This window comes from Gallus gallus, chromosome 7, assembly GCF_016699485.2.
Source record: "Gallus gallus isolate bGalGal1 chromosome 7, bGalGal1.mat.broiler.GRCg7b, whole genome shotgun sequence".
In the NCBI taxonomy this organism is placed as follows: domain Eukaryota; kingdom Metazoa; phylum Chordata; class Aves; order Galliformes; family Phasianidae; genus Gallus; species Gallus gallus.
Genome location: NC_052538.1, coordinates 23,324,258 through 23,349,871, shown reverse-complemented (window position 1 = coordinate 23,349,871; position 25,614 = coordinate 23,324,258). Strand labels below are relative to the sequence as shown.

The following is a 25,614-nucleotide window of genomic DNA, read 5'->3' as shown; positions in this document are numbered from 1 at the left end:
GGCACAACCCCTCCTGTCTGAGAAAGTCTTGAAGGATTATGAGCAACCCCTGACCAGACAAGGGTGACCTCTTCTGCATTTGTCTGTACAGTTCAAGTTCTCATTCAGGACCATGAAAACACTATTATACATTTCAGTAATTACACATGCCGTGAGCACCCGCACAGCACTGCCTCCAGAGCATCCCCTTGGAGTAGGGTAGACCTGACTGCCATTTGCAAGCCATTGGTTTTGGGAACCAGTGAGAGCATACAGTAAGTTCAGACTAGGCATTAAGAAAAATGTCTTTACCATGAGGGTAGTCAAACACTGAAACAGGCTTCCTTAGAGAGAGAAAGAAGATGCCTTGTGCCTGTCAGTGTTCAAGAGGCAATACCATCCTTAAGATGCTTTAGCTTTTGGTTAGCTCTGAAGAAGTCAGGACTGGCTGGTCTTTGAAGGTCCCTTCCAAATGAATACTCTTTCTATTCTAAAACCCCTGCCTGAGGATAGGAAACACCTCTGCATATGCTCATCTTACCTTTTACGGAAGCCAAGTAAGTTCGGAGATCCTTCTGCAGCCTTGTGCCTTCAGACTGTGAATATAACGAGAAGACCACCAGTTATTTTCCCATTTAAAGAGAAATAGGAAGGAATCAAGCATTTCCAAGGAAAGAAAAATCACCCTGCAGATGGGCCAAACATCAGCCCTCTAACCAGCCTGAACAAACATTAACAAGACGACCACACAATCCTCTGATCTTCTTGGTAGGTCCACAACTGGTAGCTTGCATGCATGTTTGGCCAACAACGCCAGCAGACTATCAATCAACTCTGTCAGTGAAGCTGTGAATTGCTTTTGAAGCTGAGTCAGCTTTAATGTTTCAATGTTGTACAGATAACTATACACAGTCCAAAAGACAATAGTTAGCTTGTAAGAAAGGGGCTAGCAGTTCTGTGCAACAAATGCAACTGAAAGGAGTCTGCAGGTTATAAGAGACAGATATAATTGTCATGTACTGCTTTGGGAGCAGCTTAGTTCACCACTTTCCTGTAACACTGCAATTAAAAACCCTAGTGCAAAGTGAGTACAAGGGGGTCTCTGACCTGCCCAAATATCCTATTTAAACTGCAGGGCTTGCAAATACAGGAATAATCTTTTTCTTCAGCTTTACTATAGAGGTGGCCTGCCAACAGCAGACCTTGCACACTGGGAAACAACAGATTAAAACCAGACACTAGTCTGAGTTTTGCTTGTTTGAGCTTTCAGACAGCACAGATAAGTGCTGCAGAAGAACTCAGATTAGAAAGAACTTCTTACAGCAAACTTAAGTCAGATGTGCACACACGTACACGTTCCTCAATACAATCGCTCTTCCATTTTGAGCACAGTCAGATCCATGCCCCCACTACCGCTCCTCATTTTCCTTCCCAGTCTGTCCCATGTGGGGGCTCCCAGCACGATGAACATTGACAGCTGAAGACAACTCCAGAGATGAGGAGCTCACAGAACTTCTCCGACAGCTGCCTCAGAGCTAACAGCTTTACAAGCAGATGTTTCCCATCAGCTCTCTCTACAACACAGCCACCTCTTCACTCAACTGAGTTCGTGCCCAGATCCTTTGTGCTTTTGGTGCAGCTGTGCTTTCTAAGCAGAGACTAAATCTGCCCAGCTGTTGAAATGGCATTGCTAGCATAGTGTTGTGCAGAAACCCATCTGCTTCCAAACACTGTGTCTGATTTGATTTCCTTGCTGCAAAAGTTCTGGATGAATTCACATTTTCCTACTTCGCCATCAGCAAAGGAAATGAGGGACAGCAAAAAGCTGCCCACCTTTATAAAAGAATGTCAGACCCTCGTTGGAAAGAAAAACATAGGGAATTGACTCAAAGAGTATACAAGAATGAAGAAATAGTGGTCAGATCAGCTGCCGAAGTCCTAGAGGGGTCTTCAAGTACCAAGCAAGTAAACACAGCTTAAGGTAAGTGTGGAAACCTGGGCAGATAAAACTTCCTTGTGGTGCAATCAGAAAGCATCAGAGGGGAGATGCCACAGTAATCAAAGACCACACACAGAGGACCACCAGTAGCTCAATCAATTATGCCCAAAGCAAGAAAGGCTTAAGGGAAAGCAGCACTAAAAATCACGGACTAGAATTAGCAAATGTCAGTTCAGAAGAGGAAATGGCACAAAAGAAATGGACATGTGAAACCTTTCAGCTCTATGTATTGTCGTAATGCAGCTATGTCATTTTTAAGAATCACTAAATTTGAACACAGTTTTGAGGCTATAAAAAGCTCAAAGGCAGGGAAGGTCCTCGGTGGAGGTATCGAAGAACAGAAGGTTTAAGTGCATACAGAGGGAAGTTACAGAGGTATGGTTGAACTTGAAGGTGTTCAGGAAAGAAATATCATTGCACAATCATTTTAAAATGTAGAAGGTAAAGAAATTAGAAATAAATAGTATGCATAATCTCACAATAAAAAAAATCCACAAAAGGAAAGAAAAACTAGGACAGAAATGGAAGGTCAGTGCCAATTCTAGCTACCAAATTCATTTCTCATCCTTTCACCAATGACTTAAAACCTCAGCACCAGAACAGCACTGACTTTTGATGTACAAATGAACACAGTGAGTTATTCTAATCAAACACACAAAAGAAAATTGCACTGTGAAAGGCTTGATGCGTTGCAACACACAGGTGTTTGAGCAGATACTGCCATGCTTGCAACTACAGTGTAATCCAACCCTGTGAGCCTATAACACCACCAGGTAAAATACAAAAGGCAGTATGTGCAGGAAGATGCATATTTAAAAATAGAAGAGCTATGCTGGGAAGGCTGGAAGAGTTCTCTCTTCAAAGGCCTAATGAATCACCTATTACTTATAACTGTGGGGGAAAAAAAGAGTATTTTTGGGATTTCTTCACAATTTCTTGTTTTATTTGGGGGACTGTGCGCGTGCTTTCATTCATAATACCTTTCACTCAGCACTATTTAAGGATGTAATTTTCAGTAGAGCTGTTTGTTAGTAGTAGTTAGATTTCCTAAAACATTTTCCCTCCGGCTTTAAAAGAAAAGATGGCACAATTTTCCTCCTAGAATTGAGTTGGGGACATTTTTGTGTGTTTTCTAATGTGTCTTTATATATCTATATTTTATTTTTACAACAGTAGTCAACCGTTCAAGGCAATACTTCTCATCTCTCACTTTCTTTAGCCAGGAGGCAAGCGCAGAGGCCCCAGTAGATTGCCACAGCCCTTATCACAGCCCTTATGGGTAAAAGAGGAGAGCATCCCAGGTTTCTCAGCTCTGAGTCTCAACTTGACAACTCTGCACAGGAATTAGCAATTCTGAGCATTGTGCCAGACATCTTGTAACCCTGCAATACAGTATTGCCATTCTCTGCAACAAGCCACATGCTGGGCATTGCATTTGCAAGGCCTCAAAACAGAAGCATCAATCCTGATCTGTCCAAACTTTTCTTGTCCAGCCCAGAGCTCTGTTTTGCATGGCTTAGCAGTGACAGCAACTTAATGAACTGACTTGGTAGCTAGGGCTGCTCTGTTACCTTCAATGGTACAGCATCATTTGTTTAGTTTTTGTTTACTTTTTGTAAACATGGCAATAACAAGCAGTTATTTTATGTAGAATGGGTTATGAGTCTCATAATGAGATTCATGAGAGGAATACAGGTCTCACAGGAGAGGACTCAAGAAATGGAGACATGGAACGTAGTCTAAAAACACGCTGGAAAAAATACAGAAATGACCCCAACTGGATCCTAGAAAGAGAATGATGACATCATTAAGATGTGCATCATACTGCTGGCAGTGCTGGACTTCAGATGTTGGCAGCTCACCCTAACGCCCCACTGCTGCCAGAACAAACACCGATCTCAGGACACAGAGGAGCAGTGAGAAGGAAAGCACAATGCCAGGAAGCAGTGTGCGTGTAACAGTTCTAACTGCATTCTTATTCTTTCTTTTTCAGCAACAGTTAGACCTGGACTAAATAGCAATTTCAATTTTACAAGCGATACGTTCTTGGATTTACTTATGTGTATGGCATGCTTCCTCTCTGCCCAAAAAGAAGCTCTTAGGTGTGACACAGCCAAATCTACACTGCAAGAGCAAAGATTAAACCTGCAACCCTGCAGGGACGCTCAGAGCTGCACAGCCTGCCCTGCTGAGGTCGAGCCACGCAGAGATGGATGCAAAGCACACCCAGCAGCAGCTTATCTCTCAGGCACGTGGTGTGAAGTGCTGAATTTCCACAGGAGTGGCAGCTCCTGAACAGTATCAAAACTCAGTGGCTCTGCCAGGCAGGAACACGAGGCAGTGCCAGGTCTAAGGGCTGCCACCAGCCTCCTGCTCGCTCAATCCTGAGAGTATTTCAGATGCAGGCAAAAAAGAAGCCAATGCATGGCACGTCTCAATCATTGCACTTTTGCTGCAGGTGTCTTGCTCCCACGTTCCCAAGGACCATTTCCGTGCGTGCTGCTGCCTGGGCACAAGTGCTGCTTGGATAGAGAAAGAGAGGGGAGCCTTACAATGAACAGGCTGAGAAGCTTAATGCCAAAGAGAATCTAGGCCCTGAAGCCCAGAAGCATGGCTATGTTCAGCTCATTTGTCACATAGCAAATCCATCTGCCTAAGCTAAAAAGCTCCCGCTACCCAGAGCTCAGAGTGATAGCTCTTATGAACTTGAATAGAGAATGATCTGGAAAATTCAACGCCTTCTCTCCACTCATCCACAACCTGGAAGAACTACAAGATGCCTTATAAAATGAGTAAACTATTTTTAGATCTGCTCACCATCCACTCACAGTCCCCACCAGAGAATGTGTGCCAGCATGACCCAGCGCAGTCTTTAGATTCAGAGGAGCTTCTAACCAACTGAGCAAACAAAGCTACTGCCATAGGGCTTCTTTTCAAAGTCCCTTCCTGTTTCAATACCTTTCTGGTTGCAGCCCAGCGAGTTCCACAGGACAGCTATTCTGTTACAGGTCTGTGGTGAAAGATCATCTTTCCTCCAGACTTAATGCTTCCAACTAGAGCACATTCTGTATGGAAAGCACACTGAGATCTCACGCACAGCCACACCACATGCATGTAGTATATACATTAAAATTGAAAGTAAGTTTGTATATACACACAGACAGTTAAAGGTTTTTTGTCTTTCTTATCAGCATAACAACTCCTCAATCTCAGATAACAATCCAGATAACTTACTTTTATGATCTGCCCTGTGAAATAGGTATTGCTTGCACTTATTTTACTGACAGGGAAGCCACACGTCAAAACAAAACCAACACACAACATGCAGGAAATGCCCAGCAGCCTCTGGATCCTCTGATAAGTTGTTTGGACTGTCCTTGCAAGATGGGAAAAGAAACTGAGCTGGAAGGAGAATAGAGGCCATGGTTCTTTGATCTGCTTCTCAATGCATCGTTGGCTTTGGAAACTGAAAATCCATCCCAGACAGATTTGAATCTAAGTTTTTCAGTTTTTCTTAAAAAGTAGATTTCCTAATTGCTGACAGTCTCAATAATGACAGGGAAAAGTCACATCTGGTAATGTCATGTCCCCAGAAAGTAGCCAAACTGTATTCCTCTGTGTACTGGAAAATGTCATGGGTAGACATGCTACAGAGACGTTGCATGTATTTCTGAAGTAACAGCAGCTATCTCTGCCAAGAGAGTGATCATCAGTCTCCAGGAATCTGTAATCAGCCCTGGTTAGATGGAAGTCCAAGTCAGACTCAAAGATTTTCATTATATTCAGCTGTGGATAATCCCAACTCAGACAATTTTGGGACACAGATCCACACCTGCTGAGTCTTGACAGCTATGATGCAGCTGCCACTAGCAGCTCCAGAAAAACAAGCCCCAAGTATGCCAGGGCACAAAGGGCCTAAAGGCCTTCTCCAGCACCACCTGCACTTTGGGGTGGCATGCGCTTCCTGCTGTGAGCCAAGAGCAGCACTTTCCCTAGCACCAAGCCCACCAAGCTACAGTCAGCCTTGTAAACTCCCTGGGGCAATTGATGTAACCTTCCCTCATCTGGGTGCCTGAATATTACAGATACAACACACACCCAAGTCAAGAAGTAATCCTACTCCTGTCCATGGGAGGGGGGATTGCTACACTACTGAAATGTTTGTGTGCTAGAATGTAAGTCAGAAGCAGAAACATAAAAGAATGAGGACTCAAGCCTGATTCAGTGATTGTGCAAAGATGGAGAGAAAGTTGCATCTATATCTTATTCACGGAAGGACATTTCTTTTTCTCCATTTGCTCTGTTCATCTCTCTTCCACCTTCTGTTGCACTTCAGGAACTTAATTTACCCTTGCTCCATTTTATTTTTTCATTTCTAATCTGTTTCCCCTCCTATCCATCTTTCAGAAACAATAACATTGCTCCCTTACCTCTGCATCCAGCCCAGCAGAACCAATTACACTGTGAAGTAGCTGTTAACTGAAGGAAGCGTTCCGGCTGAAGCATTTTTTCCCCCTAAACTTTGGTCCAAAATAGGCATTACTTTTTAGCACACCTCACTCCACGGTAGGGGATTTGGAAGAGAGTGTCATTTCTCATAAGTGGACAATTAAGAGCTGTGGGTCACTTCAACATGACTGTGGCACCATTTAACGTAACATGTTCTAACTGCCTACTGCAGCAGATAATTAAAAACTAATGCTGAAACCCGGGGTGAAATTACATATCTCTAATCATCTTACCAGCTGCTTGTTGAAGTTCTGCACACACTGTTCAAACTGCTCATCTTTTGTTTCATCTGCTTTCCCAAGCTTCTGAAGGACCTGTAGAAAGAGAGGGAAAAGATTAGAGACGTAGAACACAACACAGATAGAACAAAGCAGACAAACAAAAGCCGTTGCAAGTTCTTGCTCATGAGCCTGTAAATAAGGAAGGTTAAAAAAGTCTTCCTTATTCTTGTACTTAGAATTTCTGCAGTATTTCTCCAAATAGTCATAGTTTGAAAAAGGATTTATAGATGACTCAGGATGAACTCACACCTCTAATACTTCTCTGTACAGAAGAGCATGACTGAGGCTTGCTCTTCACAGGTCTCATGCATCTCCTGGACTGACATGAGACAAACCACATCCCTAACATGCCTTCATTTCTGTGGTTATGCTCTTTTTGGTTTAACACGAGACTGGTCTAGACAGGGTGGGTTTTTGCTCTTGGAACAGCTGGACTGTGCTGCCCTAAAACACAGAAAGCTGTGCAGAGATGTCCTAGGAAAAAGACAATGGATGGAGTGGGGAAAGTCTCATTCGTCCCCCCTTTTCTCACAGTGCACATGCTTGGCAGGACTTGGCTGTTGAGAATATCTGGGGCTCTGACACCATGAGCCTATGTGACACTATTACATCTGAGAGTATCAGCGGCCAGTCCTTTTCCTCTCACCACCTCTCAGCACAGCACAGCTTCACACAGCCTGCAAAAAACTCCTTATCAGAGTACTTCCCTTATCACACTTCACTTTTAATGAACTCTGTGCAGCTAAGTGGGTCACTCCGGTGCCACGAACAAAGCACTTCACTTTGTGGGCAGGAAGGCAGGTCCCAGGCAAACTGCAGCTGCAGGGGAGGGCAGCAGTTATTTGCTGTGCCTTAACTAACTCCAGCAGCAGGGAAACAAGGATACAAACTACAGCTGGTTAAGCTTGATTACAACATTGTTGTTAATCAAAAATAAAGCCTTGTCTTGTAGTGCCAATAAAAAACACAGAAAAGCCTACCCAGTGCTCAGTGACATGAGATTTTGGAGAGCAAGAGGTGGGCAATAAAGGGCATTGAGAAAATGCTTGGGCAAGAAAGGGAGTGCTGGCTGCTAAGAGCATGACTACCAGAGAGGCAAAAAGCACTGGAAAGCAGAAGTATCCTGCTCTGCTGAGCACAGCAGACCTTTATCCACAGATCTCCACCATCATGTTCAGAGGACTGAGGCAAGAACCTGCTTCAGCTTTTCTGTCACCAGTCCCTTCAGGGAGGCCACGTAAATCAGCTTCCTCCAACCCCTTATACTACACATGGACGTTTTCCGAGAATGTAAAGAGGATTATCCTCCTGCAGGGCAGGAATTAGACTTCTATTTTCAGTTCCCAAAATGGCACTGTGAAGGTCCACGCAACAGGATGCAACATTCACCTACTGGCCCACTCTCATCTTACTGCACAGGCAGGGAGGAGGGCATTTGTGTTAAGTCTGTTAGGCTAATCTCAATTCCCCACTCCTACATAAACACACGCATTCCCCAGCTTAACCCTGACTGCAGTAACCGACTCTAGAGCTGGGCACGAGAGATCAGTGCAATCATTCAGCTCATAAATCCCTTTATTTAGTCTGGGATTGAATGTCTAGGAGGGAATCACTGTTTTGCATTTTTCTCCTGTTCAGCAGCCCCTCCTCAGCTCCAGGAGTATTTGAGATTTTCATGTGTCAGCATACAGGCAAGAGGAAGACATATATGTATGTATGTATGTATCTATATGAAGACCACACTACTTGTGACTGAAAACCTTCTAAGTTAACTCAAGAGACAGCAGCAAGCACCTACATTAGCTATAAATGCCTAACAGGCTTCTAAGCTGTCTACATAGCAAGATGCAGACAGCACGATTATTCCCACCTTCCTCTCAGGCCCTTGGCATACACTAGCTTGCTGGAGACCAGAACAAAAGCAGTACTGGTTGCACAGGCAGCTATTGGTGCCTACTTCGCTCACCTGAATCAGTGAAGCTGCCAAGCTGCCACCAAGTCCAAAGAATGAAGTTTCTAATGAGAAGATCAAGAGAACTGTTGTGCATATAAGGGAGCTTTGTATGAGGCAATACATCTGTCTGGCTAATCAGGAGACATGATGCTTTCAGGCCTGCAGGGAAGGAGACTGTTTAACTTGAAGGAATCTGGAATATGTCACCATGGGTCAAAGGTTTAGAACAGCCTCAGTGCATCCATACCCACAGACCACTGTTTGAGATGGCCTGCCTTCCCACTTCCCACATGTGTAAGGAGCTCGTCTGCTGCCAGGCAGACAAGCACATCAGTCTGGCGTCACCCAACCAGCTGGGAAGATCGGGCTCCACACAGGTCCTGCAAAACATCAGGATTGGAAGGGGCCCCAGCACACAGCCCAGCTTCCCCTCAATTTTCCCCCATTGCTATGCAAAGGCTTGTGCCCCACACCCGCAGGCCCTATACACGAGTCCCAGCTATGCAGTCTGCTGGTCCTTTTATTACATGCTATGGCACAACCCACACAGATGTCAAATCCAAATGCCATTTGAGCCATATAAAACGATGGCTCCACAAGGCCGGCCCTCAAACCTACTCCCATCTCTTCCAAGAGAGTAGAGCAGGCAAGCTATGACAACAGATCCCCCCACAGCCCCTACACCAAGCAGATGGCCCTGGGTGTGCTTCTGACTGCAGGCATGCCTTTTCTCTCTGCTAATAACCAGTGAGCTCACAGGACAACTCCCGTCCCCAGGCTGGTACATGCTGTCATAGGTCAGGCTATTCCGAGTGAGCCACGGCTGCTCCCTCCCTTCCCCTGTGACGGTCTCTAATCCCCCAGCTTGTTGCAAAGCCAGATGAAGTTCGGATGGAAACTTCAGTCTCTTTGATAGCTATTAATGGAGCAGATTTACCAGGGTAGGAATCAGAACCTCACTGTGGCTCCCAAATCTCGGGGCAGATCAGAGATGGTGTGATCTGACAGCTGCTGTCTGGAGGCAAACCACACCAGGGAGCAGCGTGGCCATGGCATTTAAAAGATTAAGCAGCAACCATGTCTGGGCTCCTTGGTTTGCCCTTGACCTGAGAAGTCCCAACCCTGTATAATGAAAGTGACCATTTCAGGATGGTGCAAAGTTGGGTGAAAGAGGGAATACTTTCTATGAATGAGGTGATTCAAGAAAGTACATTGGGGGATGGATTTGAGAGGAGATTCCCAGCCTCACTGCGGGCTCTAACCTTGGCTCTCCCAGAAATTCACAATGACAAGATGAGGATGTCATCCCAGCCAACGCCTTTGGCCTCAGGCACCCAATATATATTTGAACACTTAATTTCCTGTGTCGCTCAAGAAAACATGTCTCTTCTGACCATTCAGTTGCTTTGCAAGTGCCTGGCATTTCTCATAAACCAGGACTACAGGTACCTGACCAACTACCACAACCTCTTCAAACAGAGCCAAAATTCCTCTCTTAGAGTCTCCGTTTTCTCTGTACTTGAGCAAAGGCAACGAGGACCAAGGGATTCAGATAGCAATTGAAGCTTTAAAACAAAGCACCCGAGGATAAACCATAAAAAAACCATATTGTTTTTTAATCTCACCTCCCTGGATCCTCAGGTGCTTTGTTTGATATGGTCCAGGAAGAGAGAGATGACAGAACAGACAAAGAAGCCTGAACTCTTCTATACAAAAGATCTGACATTCTGCTAGCAAAGATCAGTGAAGAAAAGGTATGGAATAGCCTTGAAAAACAGCATATTTTCTCAGCAAGATGTACAGTTTGCTTAAGCAAATATGAGCTGCAGGCTATTCCCAGAAGGAAGATTGTAAGATTCATGGCATGACATAAGAGTTACTTAAGAAACCCAGTTATGACAGATTTGAGAGGAAGCATCTCATCAGCTGCAATTCAACCATTTTTTTCCAGGTGTATAGGAAGCAGCACTCCCAAGATGCAAACGACCACACTCCCTACTTCATGCATGGGTTCTCAGGCTCTCTTTTGAGCACTGGACACATGGAATAGAGATCAGTTCCATGAACCAACTCTTCAATGCAGAACAGCAATCACCAATAAATCCAATCTGTGGATCCTAAATTGAGCTAAGTTTCCACCCGAAACACCAGAATTTAGGGTAGTCCAGCCCTGACAAAGAGCTGTGTTGCTCAGCCCACAGCCAGGGGATCTGAACCCTGTTGAACAACACCTTACCCCACGTTGCATCAAAGAAGCTGCCGCCACATCTTACGGATACAGGCCCTCTGCTCCTAACTTCTTTCATCTCCTAATCTCTCCTCTCTCACAAATGCCTCTGCAAACCGAAATGGGTTTGGAAGAAAAAAGTCAAAATGGAAAGCACAAAGCCACATAACTTAAGGTACAAATGAAATTTCATGTGCTGTCTAAGCCTCATTTCCCCTCTGCCCCAATGAGATGTGACTTGCTCAGCCCAGCAGGTTTGTGCATAGGGAAGGACTTGGGTTTTGTGCTCAGGGAGAGAACCAGCAGGTAGGCCCAGCAGGGCAAGGCCTCCTGTCCCAGCCCAGCACAATCAAGCCTTTCTTTGTAACAAATGGACAAAAGGAGGCTGGAATGGACAGGAAGACACTCCAAATGCCTTAGCGCTGCATTTTAAATTGAGGAAGTTATTCCTGGGGGCTAATCAATCAACAAGACCCTGGGATCACTGGACGATGGGAAAGGGCAGTTTCACGCTTAGCACGAACAGAACACCTCTTGTGTGCTTCTATTTGCTGGCAAAGTTCAACAGATCCTGCAAAGGCAGGACGTGGGGAAATCAGGGTTCAATACAGCGTTTTGTTAGAGACTTCCTGTGTGGCCTGGGAAATCCACATCCAATGTCACATCCATCCAGCTGGAAAGGGGAATGTTTGTTCAGCATGTTGCAGAGAGACCGAATTTATCCCTGGCATCCTCAGCTGGCAAACGGGAAACAGAAGCACAGAGGTGAGACGACTAGGATTTTGAACGCTCGGCTCAAGTTATCCTGTTTATGATTTTACAGGTGTCCACCTCACTGAAGTCTGTGAGAGTTTGCATTTGTTGGCCATACTCTAAAACTGAGTCTAACTAGGAAAAAAGACATACAAACATTTTGGTCACGCTGGACATTCTGAGCCTTCAACACTACCAATATAAGAATATGGTAACAGTAAGGAATTTAAAAGCATTACCACAGACTGAATAGAGATCCTTCACTAATGATAGACCTCTCCAAAAAAATTAGAAGTTAGATGACCACCTGAGGTGTGATTTGAGCAGGACTGATCCCACTCTGCACAGAGGAAGGATCTTCTAAGACCCTACCAGAGCTGGAGTTCCTGAATCTTGAAGATGACAACAGAAGAAGGTTCATCACTTGGTCTCTGAACAAATACTCTCTCCAAAAACACATCACTCCTTCTTCTGTACAACCACAACGAACAGATAAGCATGACTAGATAATAACAGCAAATATGGCTAATCATAGAAACACATAGCTTTGCCACCTTCCCTAAATGGCACTATATTGCAAAATACCCACAGCAAGAGTCATACTGCATTGCCTTCAAGGCTCACCTCAAATATCTACCTCTCACAACTGCAAAGGAGCAGTCTCACCATTACCTGCACCCCTGGGAAACACCTCTCCACTTTATCATGACTCATTGTGGTCACACTGGGTTGCCTTACAACATTCATTCTCTTTGCTCACTCCACAGTCAATAAGGAGGAATAATAAAACAAAACAAACAAAAAAAAACAGATCCACTTTCTCATTCTCGATTACTGGAACTACCCCAGAATGGGCTCAGAAGCAGCTCAAGGCAATCAGCTTCACCAGGCTGAAGTTAGTACCTGAAGGATATACCCATGCCTCTGATCTCTGCATGTCAGGTATAAAATATGATGTAGAAATATGCACAACAGGTGCAGGACTGCTTTCAATCTCGTAGCTGGAAACGGTGGTCATCTTATCTTTACGGCTGAGTCATAAGTGAGTAATATCTCTGAGAAAAGGGTACACAAAAGACCTGTTCTAGTTTTGTAGCTTCATGTTGCACCACCCTGGTCTAAGAATGCCTGCTTTATTTCTGTATTTTCCTTTGAATACTCCGCTGAAGGCTTTTTTTCTTTTTTTGTGTGTGTGAAGCATAAGAAGGGGATTGTTTGGCTGCAACAGATCCTTTTTCTGTAGCAGTTGCAATCCTCCATCCAAACTGAGAGGTTTTAACTGAAGAAACTGCAGGGCAACAGCCTGCAGCGATAGCCCTTTGAGGATGAGCTATTCCTAACAGCACCATGCACTTCACACCCAAGATCTCAAACAAACCAAAATCACTGCGCTCAGTTTCTCCTTGTGGGCCAAGGCAGCTAACATCCATCCTAAACTGATGAAAAGACTCAGCTAGCTGCTCCATGGAACACCTCACAACGTTCAAAAACAAAAGTAGAAAGATGTAGAAACATATTCATCAACGCTAGTACAAAGTGGATATTCTGTTTTCTTATAGTAACAGCACCATAAGAGACGATTTGTATTTGCATTCTGTGTTCTGTAAAGGTACTTTAATTACTTCACAATATTTGTTATGAAAACTAACTGGAGCAAGCTCCTGACTTCTCCCCTCTTAAAACTCTTCCTCCAATGCTTGGCTCCCTTTGGGTTGGGGATGCTTTTCTCAAGTTACAGGCTATAGACCAAGGGATTGACATCACTCATTGTGCTCGTTGTTCATATCATTACAGAGTGTCCTAAGACCGTAGGTAAACGCAATGAAAAGAGTTAGGCCCAACTCTCAGTCGAGTTCAGCCCTAGCACAGTCAACCCAGAAGACATCAGGCTGCTCCCGCACACAGGAGAATTGCTGTTCTGCCATACCAATGGGCAGAGCCCTGTGCACAAGGTCAAGAGCCCTCTTGGAGTCTCCTTGTTCACCCTCTGCACGAGGAAAACTGCCAGGATGACTTTCATTGCCCAGGTTAGCCACTCCTCTGTTGCTATTGCTCTGTCAGCATCTAAAACAACACCTGCTGACCCACTCTCCATCCCAGAAAGACCAACATCTCTGAGAATCAGCACAGACAGCTTCTTTGTCTCTGTAGCCTGCAGCATGTCCCAGCCGAGTCCCTCTGCTACCCCACTTACAATAACCAGCTCTTTCTGAGGGAGGTACTTTGCTTTCAATTTCCAACCTGTGATCAAATCACTTTTCTAAATCGGGCTTTGACATTTTCCTGCCTTAATGCCACTCACTCCAAAAAAGCCTTGCTTACCAAGATCTGCTAATGTCTCCAACTATAGTATATTGTCAACATATTAACTAAAGGAAGAAAGAAAGAGGGACCACTATCTTCTGAGGACAGCAGAAGCTGAAATTTCCATCTTCAGAGAGATCAAGCATGGCAAACACAGAAGACAGAGAATAATTTTCACCAGCTTCATTCTGCTTCCTTGCTCCCTGAGTCAGGAGAGCCATTTCAGAAAGTCAGCTTGGGTACTTGGAAGGGCCTCCTTCATCACTAAAACTAATGACATTCAGGCTCAGTAGCCTTTACACGTTATCTATAGGACAGGCAGGAAAACAGTAAACCCACAAGCTGAACTTGCTGCATTGAAGTTTTGTCAGCATTTATTAGCACTCTCATGAATCCAAGAAAGGTTATGTACACTGTTATGGAAGGCAAAGCCATAATATTGTTTACTGTACGGAATAATATCAACATTCAAAGTGTTTCAACATAGTTATTTTATCCACCCGGCCTACAGGTTTCAGAAAGACAAATCCTCCGAAAGATTGCAGAACCCAGCAAATCCTCACAATCAAGAAATAAGCAGTTATATATCAAAAACAATAAATTAAAAAAGCCATTTAGAAGCCTGAAATCTCCAAATATCTAACAAGTGCACTCTCTCCCTCTCTTTGCCTGCAACTATGGGCTACTATTTATGGGAGGTGTAACAGCTCATCTGTCTACAGGTCTAAACACTGGAAATCAATCATCCATGGTTTGTGCACTTAAAAACATAAACCAAGACATAGCTGCAGCTTGCATTTTTAGCTACTACCCACTAGAGAGCCTTTTGAGTTGGTTTTCTTTATAAAGAAACAGGGTGTTTCCAAAATAGCTGCCTGCTGACTGATCTCTGCAATCCTCTTCTCTAGGTGGAGGCTGGAGTATCTCTTCGTTGCTTTAACACACTGCCAGAGTGCTCCAAGAGCATGAAGCCAACAGCTTCTACCTCATCTTTCTCTGACAACATCATGCTTACAGCTGCAGTATCTCTCAAGCTACTACAACACAGCCCATTTTATCCTCCCATCTTTAACCATACAGAATATCAACGCTATTTGGCAAGTGTTACACAAGTAGGGAAGAAGGCAAGGTTAAACCCACTGGCTACGTGTCCTGCCTCTCATGGACTAGAGCTCCCTGCAACAGCTCTGCAGTTTCCTACAGCCACTTCATGAACATGCTTGCATTACACACTATAGAAGCATGTAATCAGTGAAAACGCGCAACAAGACTTCTGAAATTTGCCTTTATTTCAATATATATACATCAGAGGAACAGCAGAGCATGCAGCCATTATTTGGTGGATACATTTTTGAAGCACAAGGTCATTACTGATGATGACCTCTTTTTGGTATTCTACATAAGCTCCCAAGTCATCTTCAGGAGCCTGAACTAACAGTTCCTCCTACACCTCTTATGAAGGTTTTCATGTGCTGGCATGCAGACAGTCCCACAAGCACAGTACAGATATGCACCTAGCACGCTATTAATTCCCACACCACCGAGCTACATGTCTAACTCTCAGCAAGCTTGATGGGTTGATTCTCAGCTTTCCACAGATGAGCAGTAGGACTCTTTCTCTCCAAGAGTTCTGAAACCAAAGGGCACAGGAAATACCAGGTAGTTAATCTGTGCTAATTCCAGCCTCATACAGACTCATTAAGGAGATAAAGATGACATTCAACTGTAAGCAATCCGTCAATTTTTATGGCATCTGCTTTGGCAAAAAGCCTGTAAATAACATGGTGTTTTGAGGAAACAGGCAGTTCTGTAGGACTCCGTTGCTTTTATTAGGGAACGGTGTCATTCACTGTACTTTTGAACAGCTACATCTTAAAGAAAAAAAGTTCAGGAACAAGAAAAAAAGCTAGAACTCTCCCCAAAATGACAAGCTCAGATCTTCCCAGTGCTACTGGGAAACTCTACCATGAACACATTCTTCACCTCAAACAGTAGTTAAAAAAGAATCACGAAATAATTGCTCCTCTAAGAGTAGGATCTCCAATTCTTTTTTATTAAGCGTCCCATGAAAACTCCAAAACATTACTGTAAAGAACATTAAAATTGGTAACACAGAAGCCTTCTTTTAGGAGAACCCCACAGTGGTTAACTGTGAAATGACACTGCCCAGAAGTCAGTATTTTCTTTAAGTTGCGTGACCAGCCCCCAGATTTTCTTCAGTTTAAGAGCAGGTTAAGAAGCCTAAGTCCATTCTTTCCAACAATGATTACTGTTAACATGACCACACGAGGCAGGGTTGCTCTATTAGCTAACAGCAAGGCGGACACTACGTTTGATGATCTCTGGAGGGAAGGTACCACACAAACTCCATGGCAGGACCACCTGGCCAGCCTCAAAGCAAATGCTTCCAAAGGCCAGATCCAGAGTGCTTTGCTGTCTTTTGCCAAAAGCACAATTCAAAAGTGAGGGCATAAGGACAACTAGGTATACTCATATCAGGTACGCGACAAGTTACACGCTGCTTGAGGTCGCAGCTGTGGAGAATGGGGCTCTCCCATACCTCACTGTCCTGCCTACACCAGGCATGCATTTACGGGCAGTGTGAAAGGGGAAGCTGGCTCCGTGTTGCCAGTCACGTCTGTGTGCCCAGAGCAGGTGGTGACAACTGAGTTCAGCTGCTCCCTCTTCCCAGCACAGTTCTGGACAGACATCTCAGGTGTCATTTTCACGTGTGGCAGAAGATGGAAAGGCCCAACTCATCCAGCTCAGCTCCTTCTCCTTTGATTTTAGGGAATGCTCTGACAACATTACTGAGGACAGAAAGAATGCTGTGCAGCAGCTCTGTCACACCTGCACCAGACAATAGGGTTTGCTGTATCTCTATCTGCAAGTCTGGCACATTAAAAAGGCAACTCAATGTGCCTTATTTTCCCTAGAAAAAAAAGGAGCAAAAAATAGAGGGCTCCTTCACACTCTAGCTCAGCATCAAGCCTGCAAAATCCATAAGTAGGGTACAGAACGCAGCAATTCAAGGAAAGCTGTTTGTCCTGCTTGTCCTCCCCTCTCAAACCTTCGCATCAACATCTCCCAGCCAAGGCAAAACATGAAGTGCTCCTACTTAGCCCAGTCGCTTCTGTCCTTCATGCAGTTTCCAGTTCTCAGATAACCAGATCTGATTTGAGCTCAGCAGCTTTTATTTTTGACAGTGGTCTCAGAGCTCACTTACCAGTTTAGGCCGAGAAGGCTCTCTGCCCAATGCTGGGTGCTGACAGATGATGAATATACGACAGACAAGTGGATGTGGACACTGAATATATTACAGACAAGTGGGCATGAGCTGTCACTCCCAAAGGAGTGAAGGGAAAGGCACACTGAGGAAACTTTCCACTGTGCTGATAGACTGACTCCTTCCTCTCCACACACCCGCATACCATGATCCAGAAAATCAAAGACCACTGATGATGTTATCAGTGCTGCTGCACGCTCGGTCTGCTTGCATCATTGTTCACCATATGCAACCTCAAGGCAGGAGGCTTTCTTGTTCCAGATGTTTGAATACAGTCGGATTCTGAGCCTGGGGTTTTGCCTCCACACCTGCTGCAGCACTAATGCACAGCCATGCTAAAAGGAATGAATCTGGACTACGTGTCTGGCTTAGCAAAGGGCAGAAGGGTTGCAAAGATGCAGCTCACTTGACAGATAACAAGCAACAGCATAAAACGCTGCTAGTACTGCTTACGTAAGTGTGGCTTTGCAACTTGAATGGAAGGAGGGAGGGAAGTGGAAAGACAGAGCAAGAATAGTAAAAGAAAAACCTCTCCAGCAAATCTTTCCCCAGGGAACACAGGTTGTCAATGGTTTCTGATGAGGAACTCACAAGTTCTATTCCCTTTCAGTCATCCATCATAGGGAAGGAAGAGAAAGAACATTTTATTCCCCCCTCAAGTCTGAGGGGAGGTTCACCAAGAAGAGAAGCTTTTGGAAGAGTAATATGAATGCATGGAAAGACACACAGTCTCAGCAGTCAGCTCAGATTCTATTTCCAGATGACTTACGGACATACACCCACGCTACGTGTCTTTAGCTGTGCACAGCTGGGGCTAAGGCTACCAGCCAGCTCCAAACACAGCTTGCCCAAAAAAAGACAACACTAAACAGCTATAAATATTTATCACGTATTTCATGAGAGTAAAACAAAAGCATCAACATAGGTAATAATCCCTCAACACATGGATACCTTCAACAACAATGCACAATGACCAGGATCATAAAATGCATGCAAGCTAAATGCCCCTCTCCTCCATAATCTACCCATAGTTTGAAACTCCTCTTCCATTTTTATTTACGGAGGTCCTCTCCGGCTTTTATATCTTATTAAGCACACCCATGAAGACAAACACAGAAATCACCATCTAAACTTAGACCAGAGAAGTCAGCTTTGCTGTAAATGTCATCAGATTTAAGCCGTGACTGGGAGGAGAACGAGTTTGTGTCGCTGTCAGTCAAAAGTCAGCCACAGACATATTGCTGTGTCGAACACCATTGTCAGCTGTCTCCTCCAAAGCAAATGCAGAATCTATTCTCAGAGCCCACTGAGTCCTTGCTGCAGCCATTAATAACCAGAGGAACTGTCAGCAGCCTGCAGCTCTCCCACTCCCCGCACTTACACTTCATGTCACAGCCTCAGAGAGAATTAAAACTCTATGGTGGCCTGCATCACTTGTGAAAAATGGAAATGTCTTGCACGTGAATTAGTGCATTTGCCTCCAGTCTGCAGAACGCTACACAGGAGAGAACTGAGCTGAGCCCGAACTCAGCTCACTGATTCACTCAGACATCTACTACAGAGCTGACGTTTGATTTTTGCCTCCTCCCCACAAACTGCATCCTACTACAGAGTGGGAGAGATGCTGCCTTGCCCCTGCTGCCTTTCATCTCTCAAAAGGACTCAGAGAACATATGACTCTTTAGGAAACAGATTCTCAGATGCTGGGAGCAAATTCCATTGCTTTTGGCTAAATGATCCACGTTTATGAGGGTGCCTGCAGACAAAACCCAGCCCCCCCTCAACTGTGCCTGCACCACAGACATGAAAGGCTGCACAAAAGGCTAAAGCAGTGCCACCCAAGTCCTGTCTCCTGGCCTCACTGGCATGGATCTCTCTATTCACCACACTCACACACTTCTTTCACACCTCTGGGGCACTCCAGTATCACCACTTGTTAGAACCACCACAGCTGTGACACCCCACCTCCTGCAAAAGAAGTTGAGCATGCACTTCTCACCCTCCCTACACGGATAACTCAGTCCTCTGCATGTTTTCTGAAGGGGTTTAAGGGGCTTTTTGAAAATTCAACAGCATTAGAGACTGGATTTCTTTGTTTCCTCCTGCAGCAGTCAGTTGTCGGAGTCCCTTTTAAACCTCTTGAGCTGCTATGAAGCAGACCCATACACTTATCACAGACAGATAATAAACAAGAGGGGAGAAATTAAAGGTTACAGAGAAGCTAAAGTGCCTTGACAGAAATTATCAACTCCAGTTACATTCTCATTAACAAGTCACAATCTTCACTTTTAAAATACAACTCCCTTTTCCAAGCCATTACTGGATAAACTAAAGCCTGCTGGTACTTCACAGGATTTTCTTTAAATGAAAAGGTGTCGGGGGGGGGAGGGGGGTTAATTTTGTTTCAGCATAGGGAAAACTCCTGAACTTTATCAAGATGATGTACAAATTGGTATTTGAGAGGTGGCTCTTATTTTATTCCTTTGAATGTGACAGTTGCCTTATCTACAGGAAGCCTGAAATAAATAGAAATAAAGGTATTCTAGTGTGTGCCTAGAACAGGAAACTGCTGTGAGCACCAGACTTGCAGCATCATCACAGATGCTAAAGAGAAAGGGGAATGTCTGTGTTGCAACACACACCTGTTTAGCACAGATTTTGCTCATTATGGGGACTCACCCACCTATTAACACCATAAAGCATTAAGTTCTCATGTTGGAGTGATCAATCTATAAATACACGAGTGAAAACGGCCCAAGAGTCAGAAAGGAACCTGTCTAACAAGAGAAGATCTGATACACTTTGTAGCTTCAGCCATGACATCCATGATCCTCACACCAGAAGCTCAGGCCAACCCTGGGTTCATCACAGAGCTAAGGAGAAAGCATTGCTTTCTCTCTGCTACGGTGCTTACTTTCTGTAGAAAGATCTGATTTTGTCAAAGTTTTCAGCCACATTGTCACAATAATGAAAATGTTTTCATATCAGCCCAGTTAACACCAGATTAAAGACCACCTGACTTGTTCTATGAGTCATTTGGTGCTAATCTTGTTATATGTGCTAACAATAAAGTCAAAAGCCTGCCCAGAGCCTAGAGGCCTCGCTGACCTTCTGTGGTTAAACCATGCATATTTCTAGAGCCAGCAACTCCCATGGGAAGAAGGCCACAACTGCATCTTGTTGCTGCAGTCCCCTCTTACCCCAGAGCTTGTTTGCAATGAATAATCAGCCACCGCAGTGAAAAAAGCACCAGGCTGTGGTCTTGACATGGATTCACCATGGAACATCTAAAATGCCAGAAATCCATTCAGTTGGCTCTACTGTAACTTTAGGAGATATACATCACCATCACAAAGCCATATGTGAAATCCAGACAGTAAGGAAGGAACCATCGAGCATTTGTTCTTTCTTGTCCCACAACTTAAACCCAACAGGGGCTTTTTCCACTTGCCCAGCTCCTTGCAGTAGAGTTGCTCCATTCTTATCGTGAGATCTCCTTTCTGCTTTAACATAATCAGCTTTATTCCAGTGGTTTTCCCATTCAGTTCCCATTCTTTCTGCTGCTGCTGCAGTCAGGGAAGAACCAGCAAAAGGAGGGAACTAAGATTTCAATGACTGGAGTAATTCAAGGTTCTGTTCAGCTACTCAGAAAACTGAATGCCCAGAGAACAAACGCCACAGAGCAGAGTCCGGATCTGTGTGAGCCCTGCTCAGATTTTAGACCATCACCACAGATGTGCTACACCATGCACTGACCAATTCAGACCTGGGCCAAGAGGATTCCAGTCACAGGAGACCCTTAAGAACCAATTAAGAGTTTAAGCTCACTTTGCAAGTGAGGAGAAACCCATTTCTTGGTTTCTCTGCCAGCAAGTTAGCAGGCTGAACTAAGCTGATGTAGAGGGATAATCCTCTCAAACACAGAATGTGTTATCTTGCATTATTCACACACCCAGGAATGTGGGATTCACCTTCCACTGGCTTTGCATGGGTAGGAAGAGGAAGGAGGAAGGAAAATACATTGATATCGAACTAATGTATAAGTTACCAGACACATTACAAAAGAAGAACTTGCACTAAATCATTTAAGTGGTTTTCATTTTATTTTGGTTTAGAAAAGCAGAAGTTTCAACACACTCCATGTGGCACTGTAAAATGAGCTCCTAGGAAGGCATACAGCATCACAAGCTTCATACCTAGGCCAAAGAGGCCCACAGCAGAGCAGAGCCGTCCCCCATGCACCATCCAGAGTACAAACACGGTGCTTTTGCATCCTGCTCATTGCTGCTCCTCCCTGACGCCAGACTGACTCAGTAACCATCAGGACAGCACCTCTGCCTCCAGTCCAGAAGGTGCTGTGTCCTGGGAGCTGCAAATATCTCAAAACTTTCTGCTGATGGCAGGATGCCAAACCTGACACTTCCATTGCTCTCTCTTTGTTTTTTTGGTTTTTTTTGTTTTTTTTTTTTTTTAAGCTGAACTAAGAGTGATGAATTTATGAGAAAAGAGGGAAGACATCTTGGAGGGGGAAAAAAAAATTGGAAGTGAAAGCAGCAATGGAAGGAAAAGTTGTGTGTCCTTCAGATCCTCCTGCATGAGTAGCCCGGTGCTGCAAATGATGCAGAAGCCACCAACACAATGATGCCCAGCCTGACGCATTGTTACTTACTTAGAATCTCCAAGTGCAGAAAACACAGGGACATCTAACCAAGCAGCAAGGCCAGAAGATCACAGGCTGAAATTACAGATATGGCAATAAACATTGGAGAATATTCTGTGATTTTCAGCACGTGGTCTGCAGACTTCAAAACCCATGTAGAACCATGGAAAGCAAGCTCCCTTTCCCAATTCCCAACCACAGAGCTATTTCAGGCCAGTTGTCTGAACACAGCACATCGTCGGTTATGCTTTCAGTGATGCCCTGCACCAGGCATTAACCCCACACTCAGTAACACACGTGTTGTTGCAGCAAGCAGGCAGGGAAGCACCTCCCTGCTCAGCACACAGTGTCAGCAGGACACATGCTAGCCCACGCAGATGTCTTCCCAGCACAATCACATCAGCCTCCTGGGCAGCTCCTATATACTAATTTTGGCTTGGCATGATTTTAATGGAAATGGATAATGACAGCAACCAGCAAGTGCTCCACGACTGCTGTTATCCACACCAGTAGCTCAGAAAAAATGAGTGCTGCGTGTGCACAGTGCTCCGTGCCTTCATTCCCCACGAGGCAAGTGCCATCTCTGCATACTTCTGTTACTGCCTGTGAGGAAGAGGTGTAGGCATTGAGGCTACTCTCAGTAGCTGCCTGGTTCCCCAGTCACAGTGGATGATGCTGCAGTATCTGCTGGGCACGTGAGATGGTTTTTCACGGGTTGAACATAAGCTTTTGATATTTTGTTGGCAAGAGTCACACTCTGCCACTTCCCTTCCCGATCAGTCAGAGAGTAAAACCTCTCTGCTGCACCCTACCCTGCCCACAAGCTCTCACTTCCCCCTCCTCAAACAGCCCTGCAACCACAGCCAAACAAGGAGAGGAACCAGGGGGCTCCCACCACCAGGCAGAGCAGAAAATTGAGCAGGATGAACACTTTGTACCTGGGGGTGTTCCTCAGCTTGTGCCCCTGCTCCCAAGCTGCTCCTCAGCCTCTTCACCCCAGCAACCATTGCACTTTGGTATTAGTGCTATGCACCCTGCAGAGCTTCGATAGTATTAAATGCTAGGACTGCCTGAACAAAGGCAGGTTTTAGGAAAAACAAAACAAAATAGATTTAGCTGCACGAAGCACTTTAACAATGAAGACAGAATAGAATGAGGAACAAAGTCCATTAGCTCGCTATCTGCACCTGGCAATAGAAGGTCACATTCATACAATATTTAGCTTCCTCCTCTGCAAACCTCCCAGCATCACTATGCTCACTGCTCATTGCTTTTCCCTCTCCTGGAAGAGGACAATCAGAATCCCTCCCAGCTGAGGCAGCAGCCCTGAGCTGAGGGACAAACATCCCAGGAGGCAGCGCTATCCCTGCGTGATACCCCAGAACCAGGCAAGTGCTGAGAAGCACATCCACATTGGGCTGCAGCTCCCAGCACAAGGAGCCTTTGTCTACAGGTGGCTTCCATCACAGCCATGCCACTGTCAACAGGGACCCATTCCAGCAGCACTCAGAAACAGGATTTGGGCAGGAAAGAATAGGCTGTGCTGCTCCCAGCTGCTGGGTACGACATGTTGAGGGATGCGGACTCTGAAGAAGGTCACCAACCCAGAAACCTTCAGGAACTTGCTAGAAAACCTAGTAGAAGCCATCTTCTGTAGAGAGTTTGTAAACATAAAGCATTCAAAACTTGCCACCTAAGCACTCCTGGGGAGAAGGCTGCTGGTTACAAGTTTCCTGTAAGAAACACCAGGACTCTCCTTAGAAGTACATCCTCCAGCAGATGGGTAGAGCATCTTCTCCACCCTCAATTCTAGAACAGGACAGTCCTGCTTGGCAGATAAAAGGAAGCTTTGCCTGGGCTTGGAGAATTAGAGAGCATGGAGGAGGCCTATGGAGGAGCCTTAGCAGAGGCCTCAGTGTCACGAATAGTTAGAGCTTTCCCAACACAGCCACTAAAACAATCATATTTCCCAGTCTTTTCTGCCTCTACACACCACTGTCTCCCCTAGTGCTAATACAAGAGTTTACATGGCCATGTGCTAAACAGGATTGAGAAACAAACCTTAATTTAAAATAGCAGTACAGACGTGGGTCAGAAGAAACCAGTTGTTTCTGATTTCCCAGTCTGGCTCACAAGGGGTGGAAGTGATTTCCCCAGCAGCAGTGCCTACTCACACTCTCTCACAAAGCATTGGGCCATCGCTTTCACTAAGTTGCACCAACGTGAGGGTGGATCTTTGGCTAACCAAAGATGCAGTGCCTGGGCTGACTGAACAGAACGCGTCCTGTTTCTATGCACGAGGGCCCCGGAAAACATCAAGATTCAGACTTGCCAAACTTATATTTGAATGGAACTGAAAATTCACTCTCTTTAGAAATGAGGAAGAATCACAGCCAAATCTTTTTCTGTTCAAACACAAGCTGATACATTTCGGTCTTCGCATTTAAAAAGCCACTACCAACAACAAAAACGCCCACACTCATTTATGCAAAGGAGATGGAAATAAATCAGCCAGCCACATTCTCAGGTAAACCTCACTCACTCATTAAGTGCTTTCGGAACAAGTTTGTTTACTGAAAACCCTGGTTTCACACACCAAGAGTTTTTTTCCAAACCACAGCTTTTGCTCTTTCTATAATGACGGGAAAAAAAAAACAACAACATGGGAATCTCCTGCTCTAAACTACATACACTATGACCCAAAATTATAGAGATAAATCTGTAATGGCAAAACTCTGAAGCACTTCTTTGTGCTTAGCTTCCATCTAGAGGCTCCAATTAAAACAAATAATCACGCAACTTCAGGACAGACAATGCTGTTTGGATCATCTACCAACAAGCCTAAAATCCTGCCAGGAAGAAGGTACTTGAGAGAAATACAGAATCCAGAGGCTTCACAGACATTATAAACTCATTGCTTAAAGGGTGATATCAGCTGAGACACCTGAGTATCCAAGGTCCCTAATTCCATACAACCACTCCAGTGCACAGAGACTACTGCACATTGCCCCAGTCTCTAATTAAAGTTCTGGATAAGAGAAGAGCCAATGCACTTGATATGTTATTTCCTCACTAACAACCACAGGCCTGTTATTAAATGCAAGCTACGATTGCAGAGACAGCCTTATTTGGATTCTGGCCTGGTTGCAGAACTGCCACAGGCTAAGCTTAAAAATGCTGGGAAGAGAAAAAAAGTACAGCAAGATGGACTTAAGACAACTACTAAAAACACTACAGTGGAACAACATGAATGCTGAGCAGCAAATGTTAGCTTGAAAGAGGTAGGGTTGCCTATGTTTGCCTATTCTAAGACTAGAATGAGAGGAAGGAAAATCCAAAGAGCAGCTGTCACCTCCAACAGCTCACTTTTTCTAAGAGCAGGAAAAAACCCAAAGCAGAAGCACTTTTTCCTACAACAGAAGGGAGCTGGGACCTCAGCAACATGAGTGGTACTCTGGGATCCCCTGGATCTCACTGGGAAAGCCCTCCTTGCTAGCTGCCTGGGAAGGGCATCCAGGCTTGAGGCACTTGGCTTCCTACCGTGTCCAGCAATGGCTGGAGGTTATAGTGTGGGAAAAGAAGGAAGAAGTGGTTGAAAGGAGGAACCTCCACAATATGCTGCTGATGTTAGCAGGAACTCAGGTGCTTTGCCAAGCAGATGA

General features: G+C 44.8%; 1 protein-coding gene across 37 annotated transcripts in view; it reads right to left on the bottom strand.

Moving 5' to 3' along the window:
• BIN1 (bridging integrator 1) overlaps nt 1-25,614 on the bottom strand; it is an 86,663-nt gene that overhangs the window by 44,117 nt on the left and 16,932 nt on the right. For all 37 annotated transcript variants that reach the window (XM_040703455.2, XM_040703458.2, XM_040703457.2 and 34 more), the window contains exons 2-3: nt 6,721-6,801; nt 521-575 (exon numbers count right to left, since the gene is read on the bottom strand). In XM_040703455.2, the coding sequence (XP_040559389.1) occupies nt 521-575; nt 6,721-6,801 (136 nt within the window). The remainder of the gene's footprint in view (nt 1-520; nt 576-6,720; nt 6,802-25,614) is intronic.